The sequence below is a fragment of the Biomphalaria glabrata genome, chromosome 4 (assembly GCF_947242115.1).
Source record: "Biomphalaria glabrata chromosome 4, xgBioGlab47.1, whole genome shotgun sequence".
NCBI classification, from domain to species: domain Eukaryota; kingdom Metazoa; phylum Mollusca; class Gastropoda; family Planorbidae; genus Biomphalaria; species Biomphalaria glabrata.
The window spans coordinates 47,044,345-47,061,913 of NC_074714.1; the positions used below are offsets into that span (position 1 = coordinate 47,044,345).

Genomic DNA, 17,569 nt, shown 5'->3' on the forward strand with positions numbered 1-17,569 from the left:
AAAAACTAAAGCATTTTACTTTTTTCTACCAGTCGCTGGACTCCACTGAATAGAAGATTTAGTTTTTGATTTTTTTAGCGGAAGAATAGCTGGCTAACTGCACTGTGGATACCTCAAAATATGCATTTTTTAAAACTTAAATTAAAATAACGTAAATAATGCTTGGATCCGGGGCTTCGCCCTGGACCCCACTGGGGGAGCTTGCAGCGCTCCTCCAGACTCCCTAGCTGTCCCTTGGCGGTGTATACTGCCTTTCACTAATTATAGGGAGTATTCTAGGGTAGAAAAGACGTTTGAAAGAATGAAAGATAAGAATGTAATGAAGATTAATTACATATAGACACACACTAATATATATATAAATTGCGGAGAGGTTTCAAATTCCCCCCCCACACACACACCGAAAATATATGACATGGCATTTGTGGGCCGGTTTATATGGTAATGCCCGGGCCGGTTTAGATACCCAGTCCGCCCCTGCCTATAGTATAATCCCACTTCTGACACCAATGTAATAACTTAAGGGAGGCAACTCAACGAGACATAGATGTTTATTTATATTGATACATAACAAACACATAGGACATCTGCCTTGAGCACGGCATCTTCATTTCAGCGCTAGACTTGGGCGGAAAATCGTTCTCTCTCTTCTAATGTCAACATCCTTCCTAGTCTTTAGTCACTAATAATAGTGCGCACCTTCTGCACTATCTTGGATGGCGGTGTGCATGGCGGGGTTATAAAAATATGTTTATCTATAGAAAAGGAAGACTAATTATGCAATATTGAGATACATTACATCAAATTTTTCCGTTATATAAGCTTTTTCTTTATATATATATATATATATATATATATATATATATATATATATATATATATATTGCATTTTTTTAAAATTTATAATAAGATCCAGATCTTGATATAAATGGGAAGACATTTCTGTGTCTTGAGAACCACTTCCGCTGGAGTGAACTCGAAGTAACATTTTATGCCAAATTGCTTCTGTCCTTTGTGTTACTTTCTCTTTAAAACAAAAAAAAAACAATTAGATCTAGATCTTTTTTATATTTTTTAATTTTTGTGTTAAAATGTTTTTAATCAGCTACATTTGTTTAATATTTATGAAATTTCGACAAATCAAAGGCTTGAAATTAATTAATAATTAATAAATCTAGACTAGATCTACATGTGGTTTTAACGTGTTAATTTTCGAAATGTCAATTGAGAAATTATCTGGCCTAGCAAATTCTGCAGAAATAACAACAACTAAATATCCCTAGATAGATTAATCTAAATCTATTTGTAACGCTCTATAATTTTCTATTACTAGAATATAGATTTATAGGTAGTCTATAGATCTAGATCTTATAGTTTTAGTTTTACTTAATCTTATCTATAGTGAGTGTTAATGTACTTACTTATTGCATTTATGTATAAGAAAATTGCATCTACTATCATCTACTGTAGACTGTAGTAGTAGTGTAGACTGACTGTAGTGTAGTCTGTGTAGTAGTAACTTCACTACTACTAGTCATAGTCATAGTGTAACTCACTAACTGTGTTGTGTAGTCTGTAAAGTCTGTATTATTTTTACTAGTAAATTATTAGATTTAGACTTATTATTAAATTAATAATAACTATTTAATATTATTAGTATTACTATTACAAATATTACTTATACTAAGTCTTAGTAAAATAGTTAAATAGTAGTATAAGTTTACTATAAGTATAAACCTAGTACACTGGACTTGACTGGACTGTAGACTAATACTTCTAATAGACTAGTGTTGTATGTATAAGTATAACTATAGTATAAACTAATTAATAATTGTATATCCCTAGCCCTAGGCAGCCTAGGCCTAGGCTCTAACTCTAACTAGCCCTAGGTAAAGGTATATCTAGACTACTCACTCTACTCTAGACTTAGACTGACTTAGTACTTAACTTAGACTAAGAGAGTCCTCTCCGTTGCCACACTTGTTCTTGAAGTCTGCCAAAAGCAGCACTGGCACGAGCAACACAGAAGTCAACCTCATCATCTAGTTTGGCGTTTGCTGATATGGTGCTTCCTAGATAGACAAACTTTTTGATGTTTGCTAATTTCTGCCATTTCTGGCCATCAATGAGAATGACTGTTTCTGTGACAGATTTATTTGGCGGAGGTTGGTGCAGCACTTCTTTCTTTTTTACATTTATGGTGAGGCTAAAATTTTTGCTGGCATTAGGGAAGAGGGACAGGCTCTTTTGAAGGTCTTCTTCATTTGCGGCATTTAGGACACAGTCATCTGCGAATAGCAGGTCTCTGATGCAGTCGTAGTTAATCTTGGTCCTTGTCTTGAGTCTGAGCATTGAATAAACTTGGATCGGATATCGTATGCCAACTCCGATGCTTTCTGTGCCAAAGGCATCTTTCAGCATTGCGGTGAACATTATGCATTGGAACCAGCACACAGCCCTGCTTCACGCCATTTGAGACAGGAAAAGGCTTGGAGTAGTCTCTGTTGTCTTGGAATCTTGCTTGCATGTCATCATAGAATTGGTGCACCATTGTTATGAATTGATCCAGGCAGCTGAATTTGGACATGATTTGCCAAAGGTCTTCACGACTGACATTAGTCAAATCTATGAACGCAATATAGTATAGAGATTTGAATTTTGCTCTCTTGGAGTTGGCGGACTGCAAAGATCATGTCAACTGTGCCTCCCCTGCCTGAAGCTGCATTGACTCTCTGGAAGTAGGCCAGTTTCTAGGTGGTGTAGTCTGTTTAATAGCACCCTAGCCAGAATCTTGCCAACAATGCATAGAAGGGATATGCCACGATGGTTATCGCATAACTGCCTATTTCCCTTTCTCTTGTAGAGGTGAATAATGGAGGTGTCTTTGAACTCTTGTGGTAGTTTCTTTTGTTCCCACATTATCTGGTAGATTTCTGTTAGTTTAACTGTCAGCTCTGAACTGCCAAGTTAGTATATTTCAGCAGGGATGGAGTCTAGTCCAGGTAGTTTAATAACTAAATACATCAACAGCCATGCAACACAATTGGCTACACTTACTACAAATGCTTCCTTATACTTGTACTTGTCTCTATGGACTCACATTGTAACACATCGTCCTTGCTGTCTTGGACTGAACTCCCTTTCTTACACACTGTCTCTGGTCCATGAAGGCTTTTGATCACATGACCATAACACGGGTCATATTTACGTCTACTAGCAGTACTGTGCCTTGTCCATTGACAGCCGTTGACCTGTGTGTTTTGCTTCATTTATGTGTGTCAGTAGGTTGCACATATATTAACCCTATCAGTCTGCCACTGGAGTTAAATTACATTTTACTATAATCTATATATAGTGTCTAGTTGATAAGCATGCTAGAAGAGCTGAGACTTTCTATAGAGATAAAACTGTTGCATCTAACAGTCTTGGTGTGACATCAGTTACAAGCCAAGAGGGACGTATGGAGCATGGGAAAAGTGGCATGCTTTTCTTTAGGTGTAAAAAAGAAAAATGCTTATAAAGAATAAAATTTGAAGTTTAAAACAAGTTTTAGGTATAATTTCTTTGATGTGTTCAAGTCTTTTTCAGAGTGGTTAAGATTTTTAACAGGGGGCTAAAGTTGCTAGAAACTTGTGCACTTGACTACATTGACCCTACACATCTTTGACATCAGCTTTAATTTAACTTTGCGGAGTAATACATTACAACATGTCTATTTGTTATGGTCCATTCGATGATGAGTTTTTAGAGATGTTCATTTTTTCCCCTACAACTATATCTTTTACTTGTTGATCATTCACATTTATAGCATTTTCTTATACTGCATGAAATTGTCAAATTGATTTATGGATTACTAGGTGAAAATTTTTATTATCCTCTTAAAATTAACGTTAAAATTTGTACAATTTTATTAATACTTTTATTTACAATTTAATTCCAGTATTTGATAACGTTGAATTTGAACAATGAAGAGAAAAGCCTCTGGGAGAGCTGCTTATGAGCAGCCAGCCAAGCTCCGTAAAGAGTCCACAAAGACCACTATTGAAGCAGTTTTAGAACTATCTAAAGAGAAAACAGTTCAGAAAGCTCCTTTTGAACCCTTGAGGCTTGGTTCTTTTCGTCAAAGAAAAGCCCCATCATGGCTATCATCCTACGTGACAAACAGCACAGTAAAGGAAACACCTAAACATTCATCAGCCAAAGATTCTCCTTTGCTTGTTAAAGGCAAAAGCAAAACTGTAAAAGGAGATACAAGAAAAGAATCTGAAAATACAAATGACAATCCATCATTAAGGAAACAGAAAACAGTGAAAGTTACAGATTCTTCTAACAGTTGTTCCAAAGCCAAATCCATTACGAAGACTACTTCCAAACAAGCATCATTGTCAAAAAAACCCACAGAAATACTCAGCAAAAGTAACAGTGACTCTGTAATGATACCATTAGCTATAACAGAAATAGTTTCAGAAGTAAAAAACGATGTGATAAAATCCGAATCAGTCACAAGTTGTATGAATGAATCTTCAAGCCTTGGTGTGATGAGTAAAACCAATGATGTGAAAAATGAAATCAAGTTAGATTTTAAAGAAGACTTCCTACCTGAACAGATGGGCAAGCCAACAATGCTGGAAGTTGTTATTTGCATTAGTACATCAGGTGCCATGCAGGACTATCTTGATGTATTGCAGGACAAGACTAGGGAAATGGTCTGGAGACTTCAGTCTCTCATTCCCAATCTTCGTATCGGTGTCTTCGCTCACACCCAGGGAGGTATTCATGATGACAAAGTTGTTGGCCAAAGTAGTTCTGTTGATCACAACTATATTCGCACTGGTGGACATAGTGGAACCAAGTGGCTTGACTTGGGGGCTACTTATTCACAGATTTGTGGATTTGTAGGCAGCTTAGGTATGTAAATTACTTCCATTTCATAAATGAATATAATGCTGTAGCTTATACATTAGTTTTAGGGGGAAAAAAAGCTCCTCGATGTGCTGGTGATTTTTTATTAACCAGATCGTGTAAACAAATTAACATTAAAATTTTCTGCACAGTTAACCTCTGGGTTTTTTTTTATATAGGCATGTTATATCATACTATTGGACACTAAATATTGTAATCAATTTATTAAATCAACAACCTAAACAGAATAGACCCCACACACCCACCCTCTGTAGACACTGTGCCGACCCTTACGAAACTGTCAATCACATTTAATAACCTCTTTGAATACCCCGTTTAATTCACCTTCTACAACAAACCCAACTGCGTGGCAGTGAGTAACAGCATGTTATTTTTCATTGGCATTGACTAGAAAAGAGCTTACAGCTTAGCAGCCAAAAGCTGGCTAGAAGAAGAAGAAATTGAATCCATGTTGCTATTTTGCCTTATGGTGAAACTTTGGTGAGATAGCAAGACATGAGTTGGCTGACAGCATAATATTAAACCGTTTTTTAAATTCCATCCTTGTAGAACCTGAAGCTACAGTTTACCCTGACTATGTTCAAGACAACCTGGAGATGGCTCTGTGGAAGCTACAGAGATGCATGAGCTGGAGTTCTTGCAGCTACCGTACAGTCATTATGCTTGGGAGAGGAAGACCAAACAGAACTAGCTTCTACCTACAAAGAGAACACTGGAGAGGATGGATTAGATCAGCTTTAGAAATTTCTAAGAAAACAGACATTCCTGTCATTGACTGGGAGCTGGAAGCTAAATTGCTGGCACAGATGGTAAATAAATAGTTCATACATGATGTGACTGTCTAATACAACTAAAAATTATTTTTTATATTTTGCATTTAAATTCTGTCCTACTGATTAAACTATGCAGACCTAAGTATTCTGTTGATCTGTAACCAATTGTGAAACCAAATGTTTCTCTATATTTCCAGGGCATCCATGTTTTCACCATACAGGCCTTGCCCACAGCTAGTACACTAGGAGAAGAAGAGGAAGATGAAGGTTCTTTGTTCTTCAGAAGAGTTGCTGAAATCACCAATGGCCTGAATATAAGATTGAATGATGCCAGTAAGCTGATAGATATCCTGGTTGGAGTCTGTTGTGCATGCTACGGCCCTGATTTACTGCAGGTAACACAATATTTTTGTGTTTCTTTTTATGTTCTCTTTTAATGCTTTAAAGTGAAGTCCTCTCCAACGACAACTAATTTTAATGTATTCAAATCTATATTGACTATCATCATCCACATCAATACACTTTTTTACAAAGCTCACCTCACTCTGTCTGTCTATCTGGTAAAAAGATTGTATACATTATTTCTTCGCCAGTGAAACTTTGCACAATTATTTCTAGTACATGACAACACAAGAATCAATTTAAAAAAAAAATAATTAAATAATTAGTTAAAAACTATAAACTATGGGTAGTTTATTATTTTGTTTGGTATCTCGAAATAGTACTTGACTGAAGTGGTGGTATAAGCTGAATTAGTCCCCCTTATAGGTCGCTGCTCAAAATTGAAACAAACACTATATAGCTATACAATTTTCTCTAGTCATAAGTACCTTACTAGCAAAGTGGTTAGCATTTTGGCCCAAGGAGGTGTTAGCCACAACTTTGAATTCAGATTGTTTCCCTTTTTTGTTTTGTTTTTGTTAATGCTTTTGAAAAACGATTACAGTAAAATTCACCCAGATATCTCTTTTCCTTCCCAGAGAAAGTAAAAGTATGTGAATTAATTAATTAAGGAATTAAGTCCTAAGGAGAATTTTTTATATATATATTTCTCTAATACAGAAATTTTGTCTTTTAGGAGCACAGAGATTTGTTAAGAGATGAAAATGATGGAGTTGTACCTGAACAACTGAAAGACATTTTCATCTCATTGCAGCTGCACAGCAAAAGAAGGTCACTTTGCACAATGCCCTCTGTAATTGGCGATCTCAGCCTTGTGCGCAGGCAGCTGGCTGAAACTGACTCAAATGGCAACATGAGTGGATCCGAAGAGGATATGTCAGACGAGGAAGGCCCTGGTGCCCAGGATGTCACAAATCAAACCCAAGTCCCCATTGTGACAAGCACTGACACTTCAGTCAATGCTGATGTCAAATCTGTGGCAGCAAAGCCCCGATCTAAAGCTAGCTTAACGGTTATCAGCAAAAAAGTAAAAGCAGCAAAAGTATTAAAAGTTGGTAGCAAGAAAACGCTGGCTAGTAAGCGATTACCTTCTCTGCTTAAGAGTCCAACGAAAAAAGTGAAAAAGCCAGTAGATAAACCTGCAATACTTGCTACAAAGACAAACAAAAACTCTTTAAAAAATTCTAAATCCACTGACAAAGTTACCCCATCAAATAAAAAGAAAACTTCTTTAAAACTTCTTCAGCAGAAAAAGACAAACAACTTACTAAAAACAAAAATAAATGGGACCACTAAAAAGGTGGCTGCAACTCCAAAGAGTAAATTAAAGCCCATCAAAAAGTCTTCTAAAGACTCTGCTAAATGTAAACCAGCCTCTAAAAATGACTCTAAGCAGAAACAAGTAAGTAAATCTGTTCAAGGTAAAGCAGCAAGTAAAAAGTTACAAGGTAAAACTTCAGTAGGCAAAACTAGATCAGTCCCTTCGATGGGTAAAGGTAAATCCATTTCTTCATTAAAGAAAGGTAAATCAGTTCCATCTGTTAAGAAAGGTAAATCTGTTCCTTCATTAAGTAAAGTGAAGTCCAAGAGTTAAATGTTTCATACAAGTGCCTTATTGTTTTAAGTCCATTACTAGTTAATGTCTTTGTTATGCTCAGCAGAAAAAAAAATATTTATTGAAATAGTTGTTAAATTATACAATTTATTCTAAATTATTTGTGTACTTGTGTGTGATAGACTTGTTTACTATTCATCTACTGTGACCAGTCCTATTTATTTTATTTGATAGCATTGCCTTAGTATGTCTTTTGTGTGCAGTTGGCAATCATAGAAGAAGAAATAATTGCAATTATTATTTGAGAGATCAAGATATGACAATAAAATATTTATAACTATATATGTTGTACTTATGAAAATAGAAGTAGTTAAGTGACTATGCATAATTCACTATTGTACCTGCGGTAGTCATTGTATATGTTTGAATCGTCAAAATGGCTATGAGGGACATCTACTTTTTGTTAACCCTCAATTTTTTTTTCTACTAGAATAGGCAACATTCCCCCTTTTTTCTACCATGTAAATAATCACCTAAGTTTTGATTCAACTCAATATTGATTTGTTTCACTAATATTTTCATTTAAAATGTATCTCTTGAATATCAGCTTCAATTATATGTCAGTTCTCTGGTAATATCTGTATTTGACATTATGAATTAATCTTAACTAAAATTAAAATCAGACATAAAAACTTGTATTGAACCAAGCTGAACTGTTTAATTATGAATAGTCCAATGCTCAAATCATCTCATTTACTAATACTATTGACTATCTAGAATACAAGAAGCATTACAGGATAATCAGCTCATCTCGTTAAATTTCCAGACGACACTACCTCAGAGTAATTGTTACCTGATTTAATTATAGCTCTGGGCTTATGTATGTAGCAGTGTGCACATCAGTGAAGTTTACAATCCTTTTTTTCCCTCTGTGCTTCTCTTCCCTGGGAGTAGGCATGTCTATTAAAGTATAAGTCAATAGCAAAGGATCAAAACTGCTGTACTTATCCTATTTGGTAGATTTAGACTTTGTTATTGCTTCAATTCAGTGGGTCCACACTGCAGTGATCCTGTGCTGAGTGTTCTGGAGGAAACAAACAGGTTTTTGTGTAAGAAGTGTGGGCCACTTGTTGGTTAAAGAGATGATATTGACAAGTTCTAATATAATGATAATCAAGCCGTTTTATCTATGGTCTGGTCAGGATCTTACTGGAGTTTGAAACTCTTAGTATGTTTCTGTAACTGACAATTTGTATGGTCATATTATGCAACATAAAGGTAAATTTTATTAATATTTCTGATTAAAAAAAAGACATTTGTTCTTGGATGGAAGAGCCTTAAGCTTTGTGACTTAAACAATTCTCAGGTGTTTTTTTTTTAATGGTTTAAAAATATTTAACTTTACTTTTTTTAAAAGAGATTCTAGTTAGTTTTTTTTTTTTTAATATAAATGAATAAATATCTAGATAGATATAATTTTCATGTTTTAAACAGTTCACTTTGAAGTGGAGGTGGTGAAAATGTTAATAATGTGTCTGGTAGTTAATGTATAAAAACAAGCAACTGCATTGTATATATATATATCAAATTGAAGGCTCTTTTGTTATTTTAGGTCAACATGTTTAAATTTGAATTTATATTTATGCAAAATTAAGCAAACTATCAGATATTTGTAGTTTTTTATAGTTTCTTTTATTATATAAGAAATACATTTTTTAAATTCTGAAATGAAGCCAGTTATTTTTGAAGGGCAATTTTCTTTTTTTTTTAACAAATAATTTGTTTGATCTTATGAGATTTGATAGCAATGATCTCCGTGTGAGTTTAATACCCATCTGAGAGATCTCTGGACTACTCAGTATACTAAGGTTATACTAAGTAAAATATTTGACTTCAAGCATATAGCTAGCAACTATTAAAATAAATGTCAATCCTCTTTTTGGGCAAAGATTGTTTTCATTTGCATTCTGCTTTTTTTTTTTTTTTTTTGCTTAATTTTTTAAAATTATTTAATTTTTTAACTTTAAAATGTACACTTGAGTTTTTTATGTTATAAATATATGAATTTTCTTATTTTTTAAATAGATTTACTTTATTTTGAAAGGTTTTATCTACTTTAATAAATGTTCATGAAGAAATGTTTTATCCCCCCTACAGATAGTATAGGTAGCACTTAGCAGTAATGCAGCATATTTTAAAATTAAAATGGTAAACAAAAAAAGTATTTTGTATATTTTCATTTAGTGGTTTAGTTTGGAATGATAGTTTTTATCTTTGATAATGTCATGCATTGGGTGTTGTTTTATTGTGTAAATATTTAAAATGAGATTACTGGTTAGTAAATAATTATGTGTTTTTGTGAATTATTACTTGAATGTAGCACTGATATCATAGGATCAAGTCATCATTTCATCTGTGCCCAACATTTAATTGATAGTCTGAGAAATGCTGAAACCACTAGTTTGCCAATGTTGACTAATGATATAATGAATGGATGTGCCATTTGATAGTCATTCTTAAATCTATGTATTCCTTTTTTTTTAAATATACATTAATAGCAATATTTGAATGTGTAAAATAAAAATATTTATATTTCCAATAAATGTAGCTTTTGTATATGTTATATAAATTTGTATTTAATTTAGAAATTACTAAAAATGTCTTATCATAGATTCAATACTTGTGATAAAGCAAACATATGTAACGATTTATTTTATTAAATTATTTCTCTTAATACTTTTAGTTTATTTTACGTGCTAGCATTAAAGATGAGGAGAAATAGATAACTGTTTGGCTAAAGCTAGTTGCATTTATGTTGCCCAACATAGAAGAATTAGGGTGTGCAGTCTTTCCTTGATTCAAAGTGTAGCAGGGAATCACAACTTATCTACATGGCTCTGCTACTTGGTGTGACATCTGAATTTAACTTGAACAGGTATTTATGAAGTAGATAGATAAATGAAATTCCCATATGATATATCTGGGTTAAAATATGCCAAAATTTAAAAAGTACTCGAGTGTTTTAACACAATACATATATGTAGTTTAAAACAATTGAGCTTTTTTCAAAGGGGAGAGTCGGGTTTTGAGTTGCTTAAAGTAATTTGTTCATTATTAGATGTCTATTTTAGCAAATTGTTTCATATTATTATATGTTGATGTGATTATAGTTAAGATTTTGCGACAGCATAAAACAAATGGGTACTTTTATCTAATTGTTTAATTAAAGCTAATCCCAGTATTTGTTTTCATAGTTAATTTATGATGTAAATGGATCGACTCTATGACACTTGCACCTTCAATACCGGTCACTTAGTTGAGTAAGTCCAAAGGGAGAATTTAATAAAATTAGAGTGATTTGAAATGTCGTCCCATCCAAAAGGTCATAAGTCTAGTTGAAGTGACAAAAGAAGTGATCAGAGAATGAAAAGGGTTCCATGACAGGGCCTAGGAGTCTGTAGAAAAGTAAGAGAAACAAACTCATTGAAGAAAACTTTTAGCCTCAAGTTGGGAGAATTGTGATATAGTGAAATTGTTTTATCTCATATAGGGCAACCCATTAAATGTATTCTGTACATAATCACTCCTAAAATACTTGGTCCATTATGACATAGTAGGCTGCCTACAGTTCCCTAGTTCTTGACCTCCAGCACTTTCTACCATTTGAAGGACAAGGGTTGTCCACTTACCCATTGCTTAGACCTGCTTTTAGCCTTTGAAAATAGATCACATTGTTCCAGCAGCATCTCAATTATAATATGGTCGAATGATGCCCAGATCTCTCCTCAGGCATTATTGTTATAACATATTTTGTCTTAGAAGTACCGGTACAGTAAGGCTAAAGGCTAAAATTTTTATATATATATATGTTCTTTAGAAATGTACACTATATAATTGTATCATTTTTCAAGAATGTTCTTCAATTGCTTTCTTTGTTGGACAAGAAAGAAGGTTAACAGTTACAATTTATTTTTAATTATTTTTTTTTGCTTTCACATTTAATTGCGATGTGTAATATAAAGTAAAAAAAAAAAGTTTCCCTTTCAGACCTTGCGATCTTTGGGGCAGATGATGTTAAGGTGTAATGTGTTGAATTTTAATTCCCTCTTTAGACCTTATTAAAGTCTTGAAATTATTTTTAATTTCAAAATAGAAATATTTTTTGTGACAAACAGCATTGGTGTTTGAGGTCAAGTCAGCAGAGAACTTTTTTCAGTTCCCAGTTCTGAACTTTTCAGTAAGAGTAAGAAATATTTGGGTTCAACTCTGACTGCTGAAAACAAATGAGACAGGGTGATATTGTACTTATAACAACAAATTAACATTACTTAAATAGGTCTTAAATAATTGAAGGAGTTTGTATACTTCACTTCCTGCTCACAGTTCCATGTTGTTAAATGCATTGATTTCTCTACTGTTTCTAAAGAAAGATAGAAAAAAACAGACCACATTTTGTATCACTCGTATACTTATTATATTTTTGTTTGAATGGAAACCAATTAGTCCATGAATGAAAGAAATGAACTAGAACAGAGCTTGTCTTTGACTAGTATAGAATGTAGATTATAGCAATCTTTATATATATATATATATATATAACAACTTTGAAGACTACTCTGCTGATTGATGTTATTCTTTTAAAATGTCTTTTTGATTTTGTCAATGTTTAACAAAATGCTGAATGTTCTGCACACGTATATTTGTATTTTGAATGGTTGGAGGATTTGAATAACATGTAGCCTTTATTTCATTGATTAAATTAACAATTGACATGTTCATTTTTCTCATGACCATAAGACTAAAGCTTTATCTCATGTGAATCATACTTCTGTTCATTGTTAACTAAAAGAAAGACAAATATATAATTTGAATGTCTTTGCGCACATGTATGCATAAGATAATAAAACTATGACATATTCCTCTTCACAGATATCAGTGATTCTTATGACATACATTATGTAACTCATAGCAAATATATCAATGAAACAAATCTGCCTTTTTAAAATGTTTTATACAGTGATTGTTTTTTTGAGTCCAACAAATTGTTTGCTGTTTCTTTAAAAAATTGTCAAAGTCTCTAAGTGGACAATATCCTATTTAGAAAATAGATTCATTTGATATCATTTTAATTTTCCTTGAAAATGTGGCTCTCCAGATGTAATTGTGTTTTATAAATATTTATGAAATTAGCTGAACTATTCTATGCCCAGTACAAATGATTAGCCACATCTACAAAAACTTTCTGAATGGAACTAACAAGTTTGAGATTTAGTCCAGCATTGTCACAAATGATGGTGAAGAATAATAGTAGAAGATCCTTGATGAGATCTTAGCATATCTTTTCTTTGATGATCATATCTAGATTTCCAGAAGATTGTCATCTATATTTCTTGATGGTTTTGTCATCCACATTCCTTGATAATCTTATCTCTATTTCTTGATGGAACTCAACGTGCAAATAATATTTATAAAAAGAACAACTGTAGAACATATTGGTATTGTTACAAGTGTCCTATTTAAAAACTTAAGGGCTCTAATGTATGACCAGATAAAAAAAGAAAGTAAAAACATTGTTTCACAGCTGCATTTACAAGATAGTTGATATGATGCAAGAGGCTAAAATGTGAGCTTTGATGTGCACTACTATGCATCAAGTGTACTATGAAAATAATCTCCTACAGGTTTAGCACCTTATCTAATGGACTGCTGGCATTGTAACAAGTCACAGCATTTTGAACTACCTGCAGATTCTTAATTACATTTTTCTGTGCATTTCTTAGAGGGTTTTTCTATCTGTTGAATGGTTGCAAAAAGCAGAAACACATCATCAAGATAAAACTAACAAAATAGCATCTCTTTTTCTTTTTATTCTTTCATTCTGAGTTGATATAACATTTGCATGTCATTTTGTGATTTTAAAAAAAAAACAACAACACAAGAAAAATTGGATGACTTAATTAAGAAATCCTACAGATGGAACAAGTAACTCTAAAGCTGGTCTCTAGTACAATACATTTTAAATACAATGACTTTTAGAAGAGGTCATTTAATACATTGCAAAAAGACTATAAAATACATTATTGATTTAGATTTTCGCCAAACTTTTGAAGTCTAAGTTATGCCAGTGACAGATCTTTATGAAGACAGCTTGTCTCCCAATGCACTGAATGGTGCAGGAGGATCTAAGAATCAATATTGCCAAGTATCTTAAAAAAAAATCTCAAGTCTGCAATTTTTTATTTATTAACAATGGTACATTTCTTAGTGACATAAATAAATTGGTCAACACACACAAAATGACTTCATGAAAGGCTTATCTTTTCTTGAATAGAGCAAGACTGGATTTCCCTTGCTTATGACATGTTATAACATCTACTCTTCAATTCTAGCAATGGTCTTAAAAGGAGATGGCTTCTAGAAATTCACTTTACAACTAATTAAAAGGAGATGGCTTCTAGAAATTCACTTTACAACTAATTAAAAGGAGATGGCTTCTAGAAATTCACTTTACAACTAATTAAAAGGAGATGGCTTCTAGAAATTCACTTTACAACTAATTAAAAGGAGATGGCTTCTAGAAATTCACTTTACAACTAATTAAAAGGAGATGGCTTCTAGAAATTCACTTTACAACTAATTAAAAGGAGATGGCTTCTAGAAATTCACTTTACAACTAATTAAAAGGAGATGGCTTCTAGAAATTCACTTTACGACTAACTAATAAAAAACTGAAACACAAAAAGATTGAAAGATTTCATCAAAACTGAAAAATGTACTTTGCTTTATGCTGTTTAGAAAGAATGCAAGAAAAGTTTTAAAAAAAAGGTTGATAAGTAAGTCTATTTTTATTCACTTTGTGTGTTATAGATTTTAAACTTGTACTCAATAATAAGAATGTCTTGCACTATTAGAGCGAACATTTTTCAGTTAATTAAAAACTTGAACAAGACTTTAATATTCATAAGATGCAAATTGAATTCAGATGAAGACATTTTTACCAAGTGGTTAGTTAGTTAAAGAATTATCACAATAACTTTCATGTCAAACCAAAGGAAAGGCACAATTATTATGAGGTAATTTGTACAGATGTGCTACAGGATCTTCACAAATTTACTGTAAGACTTCTATCAAACATTTACAAACAATATATATATATCTATATATATACAACATAAAAAAAATAATTTTTACATTTAATAATCAAATCAATTTCGCTTAAAAAAAAAATGACTTGGAAAACATCTCAAAAGTTTCCAAAGACTAACTGCAATAAGATTCACATTTCATGGATGCCCCTCCCTTTCCAATCTTTTTCGCCTTGTGACTTGGGCACCGATGGGATACAGCAGAAATGTTTTGAAACACAAATTCAACCTACAATAACAATTGGTCCCAAGTTAATCTGCTCCATGTATCTAGAACATACACAATCAATAGTCTTTCAATTATGTTCCCAGCTATTTGAAACTGTACAAGAAATGCAAGAGATGATGATGTTATGTCCACTTGCTCGTCTCAACAGTAATTAATTACCATTGCATTTTCATAACATACATAATTTTATTAGTGCACTGAAAGTGTTGACGGGTGAAAAACAAAGGCCAACATGTTGTGCAGAGTATATTTGTTTATTTTACTTTAACACTTTATCCAGTTGAAATACAAGCGAATAAATAAGAACTTTGACCATGAAGCGCAGTTGAAATAAGTTCAATACTGATTCTTTCAAAAAGACTATTGGCTTTTGTTTAAACACTGTCTCAAAATAGAAATAATTTATGTGTAATAATCGAATGATTAAGAGATGAATATTAAATTGTTATACTAAAATAGAAAAACTGTGGAAAGTTCCAATTAATGAAAGCTTCTGAAGATTTTTATTATTATCATTAAAGTAAATATAGATGAATCATCATATACAAAGCCAGTGTTAAGTTTAAGTAATGCTGTGACAAAGCAATGCAACAACTTCTGTACATAAAATACATATGGTACATTTCCTAATAGAATTGGTTTAATTTTTTGCTTCAGTTCTTTTATGTATAAAAAAAAAGACTTTAAAAAGTTTGGTTTGTTTGTCGTTAAAACTATATATAATATAACAGACAAGGATGTGGAACCAAACTGGAGTCTGACACTAAAAGAACTTGATGAAAAAAGAAGAACACACAATTGATGTTCCCCCAATGTAATAAGACTTGTTGACATTATGGGACTAAAAGTTCAACAACTCAAACTACATCAACACTGTGCATAGAGACAAATAAATAAATTTGTATATATAACATCCATTAACGCTGAGAGAAATTTGTACAAAAAACAACAAAAATCTGATTAACATAACTGTTTTTCTCTTTAGTACATAGGCCTTTTCCTTTAATGAAGTCACTTGGTTTTGGTTTATGTTACTATTTAAGTGATCTTGTTGACAAATCTTCTAGATAAAATAAAAAATAAAAATAATAGAATCTTTTTCTTTAGTATTTATTCATTCATACAAAGTTGATGTTAGTGGTAACATTCACATGACTTTGTGTTCAACATGGTCAAGAAAAACTTGAGTTGTTCTTGAGAATTTAAACGAATAGAAAAAATAACTGAAATGGATTTTAAAATAAAGTAATGATAATCTTATGATGAAATTGTTTTGATTTAATTGATAAAACATGATGACTTCAAGTGATGGATCAGTTTCGTTACATTTTATATCAAATCAACAGAATAACACATTTGGCTTTTAGGAAACAATATTTAATTTGAAAAAAAAAAGATCTAAAAAGAAAGTATCATTTTTGTAAGTAATGACTAAGAAATAAGACAAGAGGAAAAATTAAGATTTTTTTTCTATTTGTGTTGTTAAAATATTTGGCTAGTTAAAAAACACATACAAAATTATCAGTGCGAAGCATAAAGCCTTTCATGAAATACTTTCTTGGCTCAATGGTACTACAATAAAAATTGAGAACTTTTAATTTTCATATTTTAAAATGAAGTTATAGTTTATCTTTATACTTATTTTCTATGTTTAAGATAGTCATATCTACTTTATTGTTTGCTATGTTTTACATGTTTTGAATGTTCTTCAGAATTGAAGATTATTAAGTCGTCATAGCCCAAACCTCCAGCAGGGCAGAGAGGGAAGGCAGCAGGCTGGGCTATGAACCCCAGGACCATGGAAACAACAGTCCAGAGTGTATGCCACATGACCAGACAGCCAGTTGTGGGTATGGTTATATGTCATATTATCACTGTGCATTAATAGATTGTGAGTTGTTATTTATTTTAAATTAAGGCATTGTCTCTGACTTTGAAAATTGATGAAAAGTGCAGTATTTTACCAAATTCCAACTGTGACCTATTTATTTTGCAACTGTAACTCAGATTTGAGATTTATTTAAAATTTTAAAAAATGTAATGTATTTTTTTTTTCACATTTCCAAAGCATATTTTATAAACAAGTTAAAATAAGTGAAATATTGTCTCCCATGGAGTTCTAAAAAAAGAAACATGCAGCAGTTTATGTAACAAGTTAGGCCGTGAGTGACAAACAATTTTTTTTTGTAGCTGAAATCAATGTAAAACATGATGTCATCAGGACAGCTATTTTTTTGCCTTTATTGTCCGCAGCTCAGTTAATCTCCTTTCCATGTACTGCCGCATGTAGGCATATTTATGCTTAAGTTCCAGGATAGTCTCTTTCTCTTCCCGGTCCAGTACTTTAAGAAAGTTGTTTAGTTCAGGTAAACTGAAAGCATCCCACTAGTTTGAAAAAACAAACAAAAAAAAAGGAGGATTAAAAGTTTGTATGTCTGAGAGTTACAAGGGTGTCATGTGATTAGCACAATGACCAACCACTTTTACTTTTCTTAACTAATGTCAGTTACACATTAGAGTTGGGTGGACTCAGGGGCTTTCT

At 32.4% G+C, this 17,569-nt stretch overlaps 2 protein-coding genes across 6 annotated transcripts in view; one reads left to right on the forward strand and one right to left on the reverse strand.

Annotated features, from left to right (window-relative positions):
• The first annotated feature begins 1,243 nt into the window (after positions 1–1,243).
• LOC106050901 (uncharacterized) lies at positions 1,244–12,577 on the forward strand. 3 transcript variants are annotated; one of them, XM_056025787.1, is made up of 5 exons: positions 1,244–1,348; positions 3,941–4,908; positions 5,473–5,732; positions 5,894–6,091; positions 6,775–12,577. In XM_056025787.1, exons 2-5 carry the CDS (start codon positions 3,966–3,968, stop codon positions 7,690–7,692), a joined length of 2,319 nt encoding a protein of 772 aa, XP_055881762.1. In that variant the 5' UTR covers positions 1,244–1,348; positions 3,941–3,965; the 3' UTR covers positions 7,693–12,577. The 3 variants fall into 3 exon arrangements, with proteins under 3 accessions (XP_055881762.1, XP_055881763.1, XP_055881761.1); XM_056025788.1 differs by having other exon boundaries at positions 1,244–1,305; XM_056025786.1 differs by having other exon boundaries at positions 1,250–1,401.
• A 927-nt stretch (positions 12,578–13,504) lies between these two features.
• Positions 13,505–17,569, reverse strand: part of LOC106050900 (uncharacterized) — a 28,477-nt gene continuing 24,412 nt past the window's right edge. For all 3 annotated transcript variants that reach the window (XM_013205956.2, XM_013205955.2, XM_056025784.1), the window contains one exon: positions 13,505–17,412. In XM_013205956.2, coding sequence (XP_013061410.2) covers positions 17,254–17,412 — 159 coding nt within the window. In that variant the 3' untranslated portion in view covers positions 13,505–17,253. The remainder of the gene's footprint in view (positions 17,413–17,569) is intronic.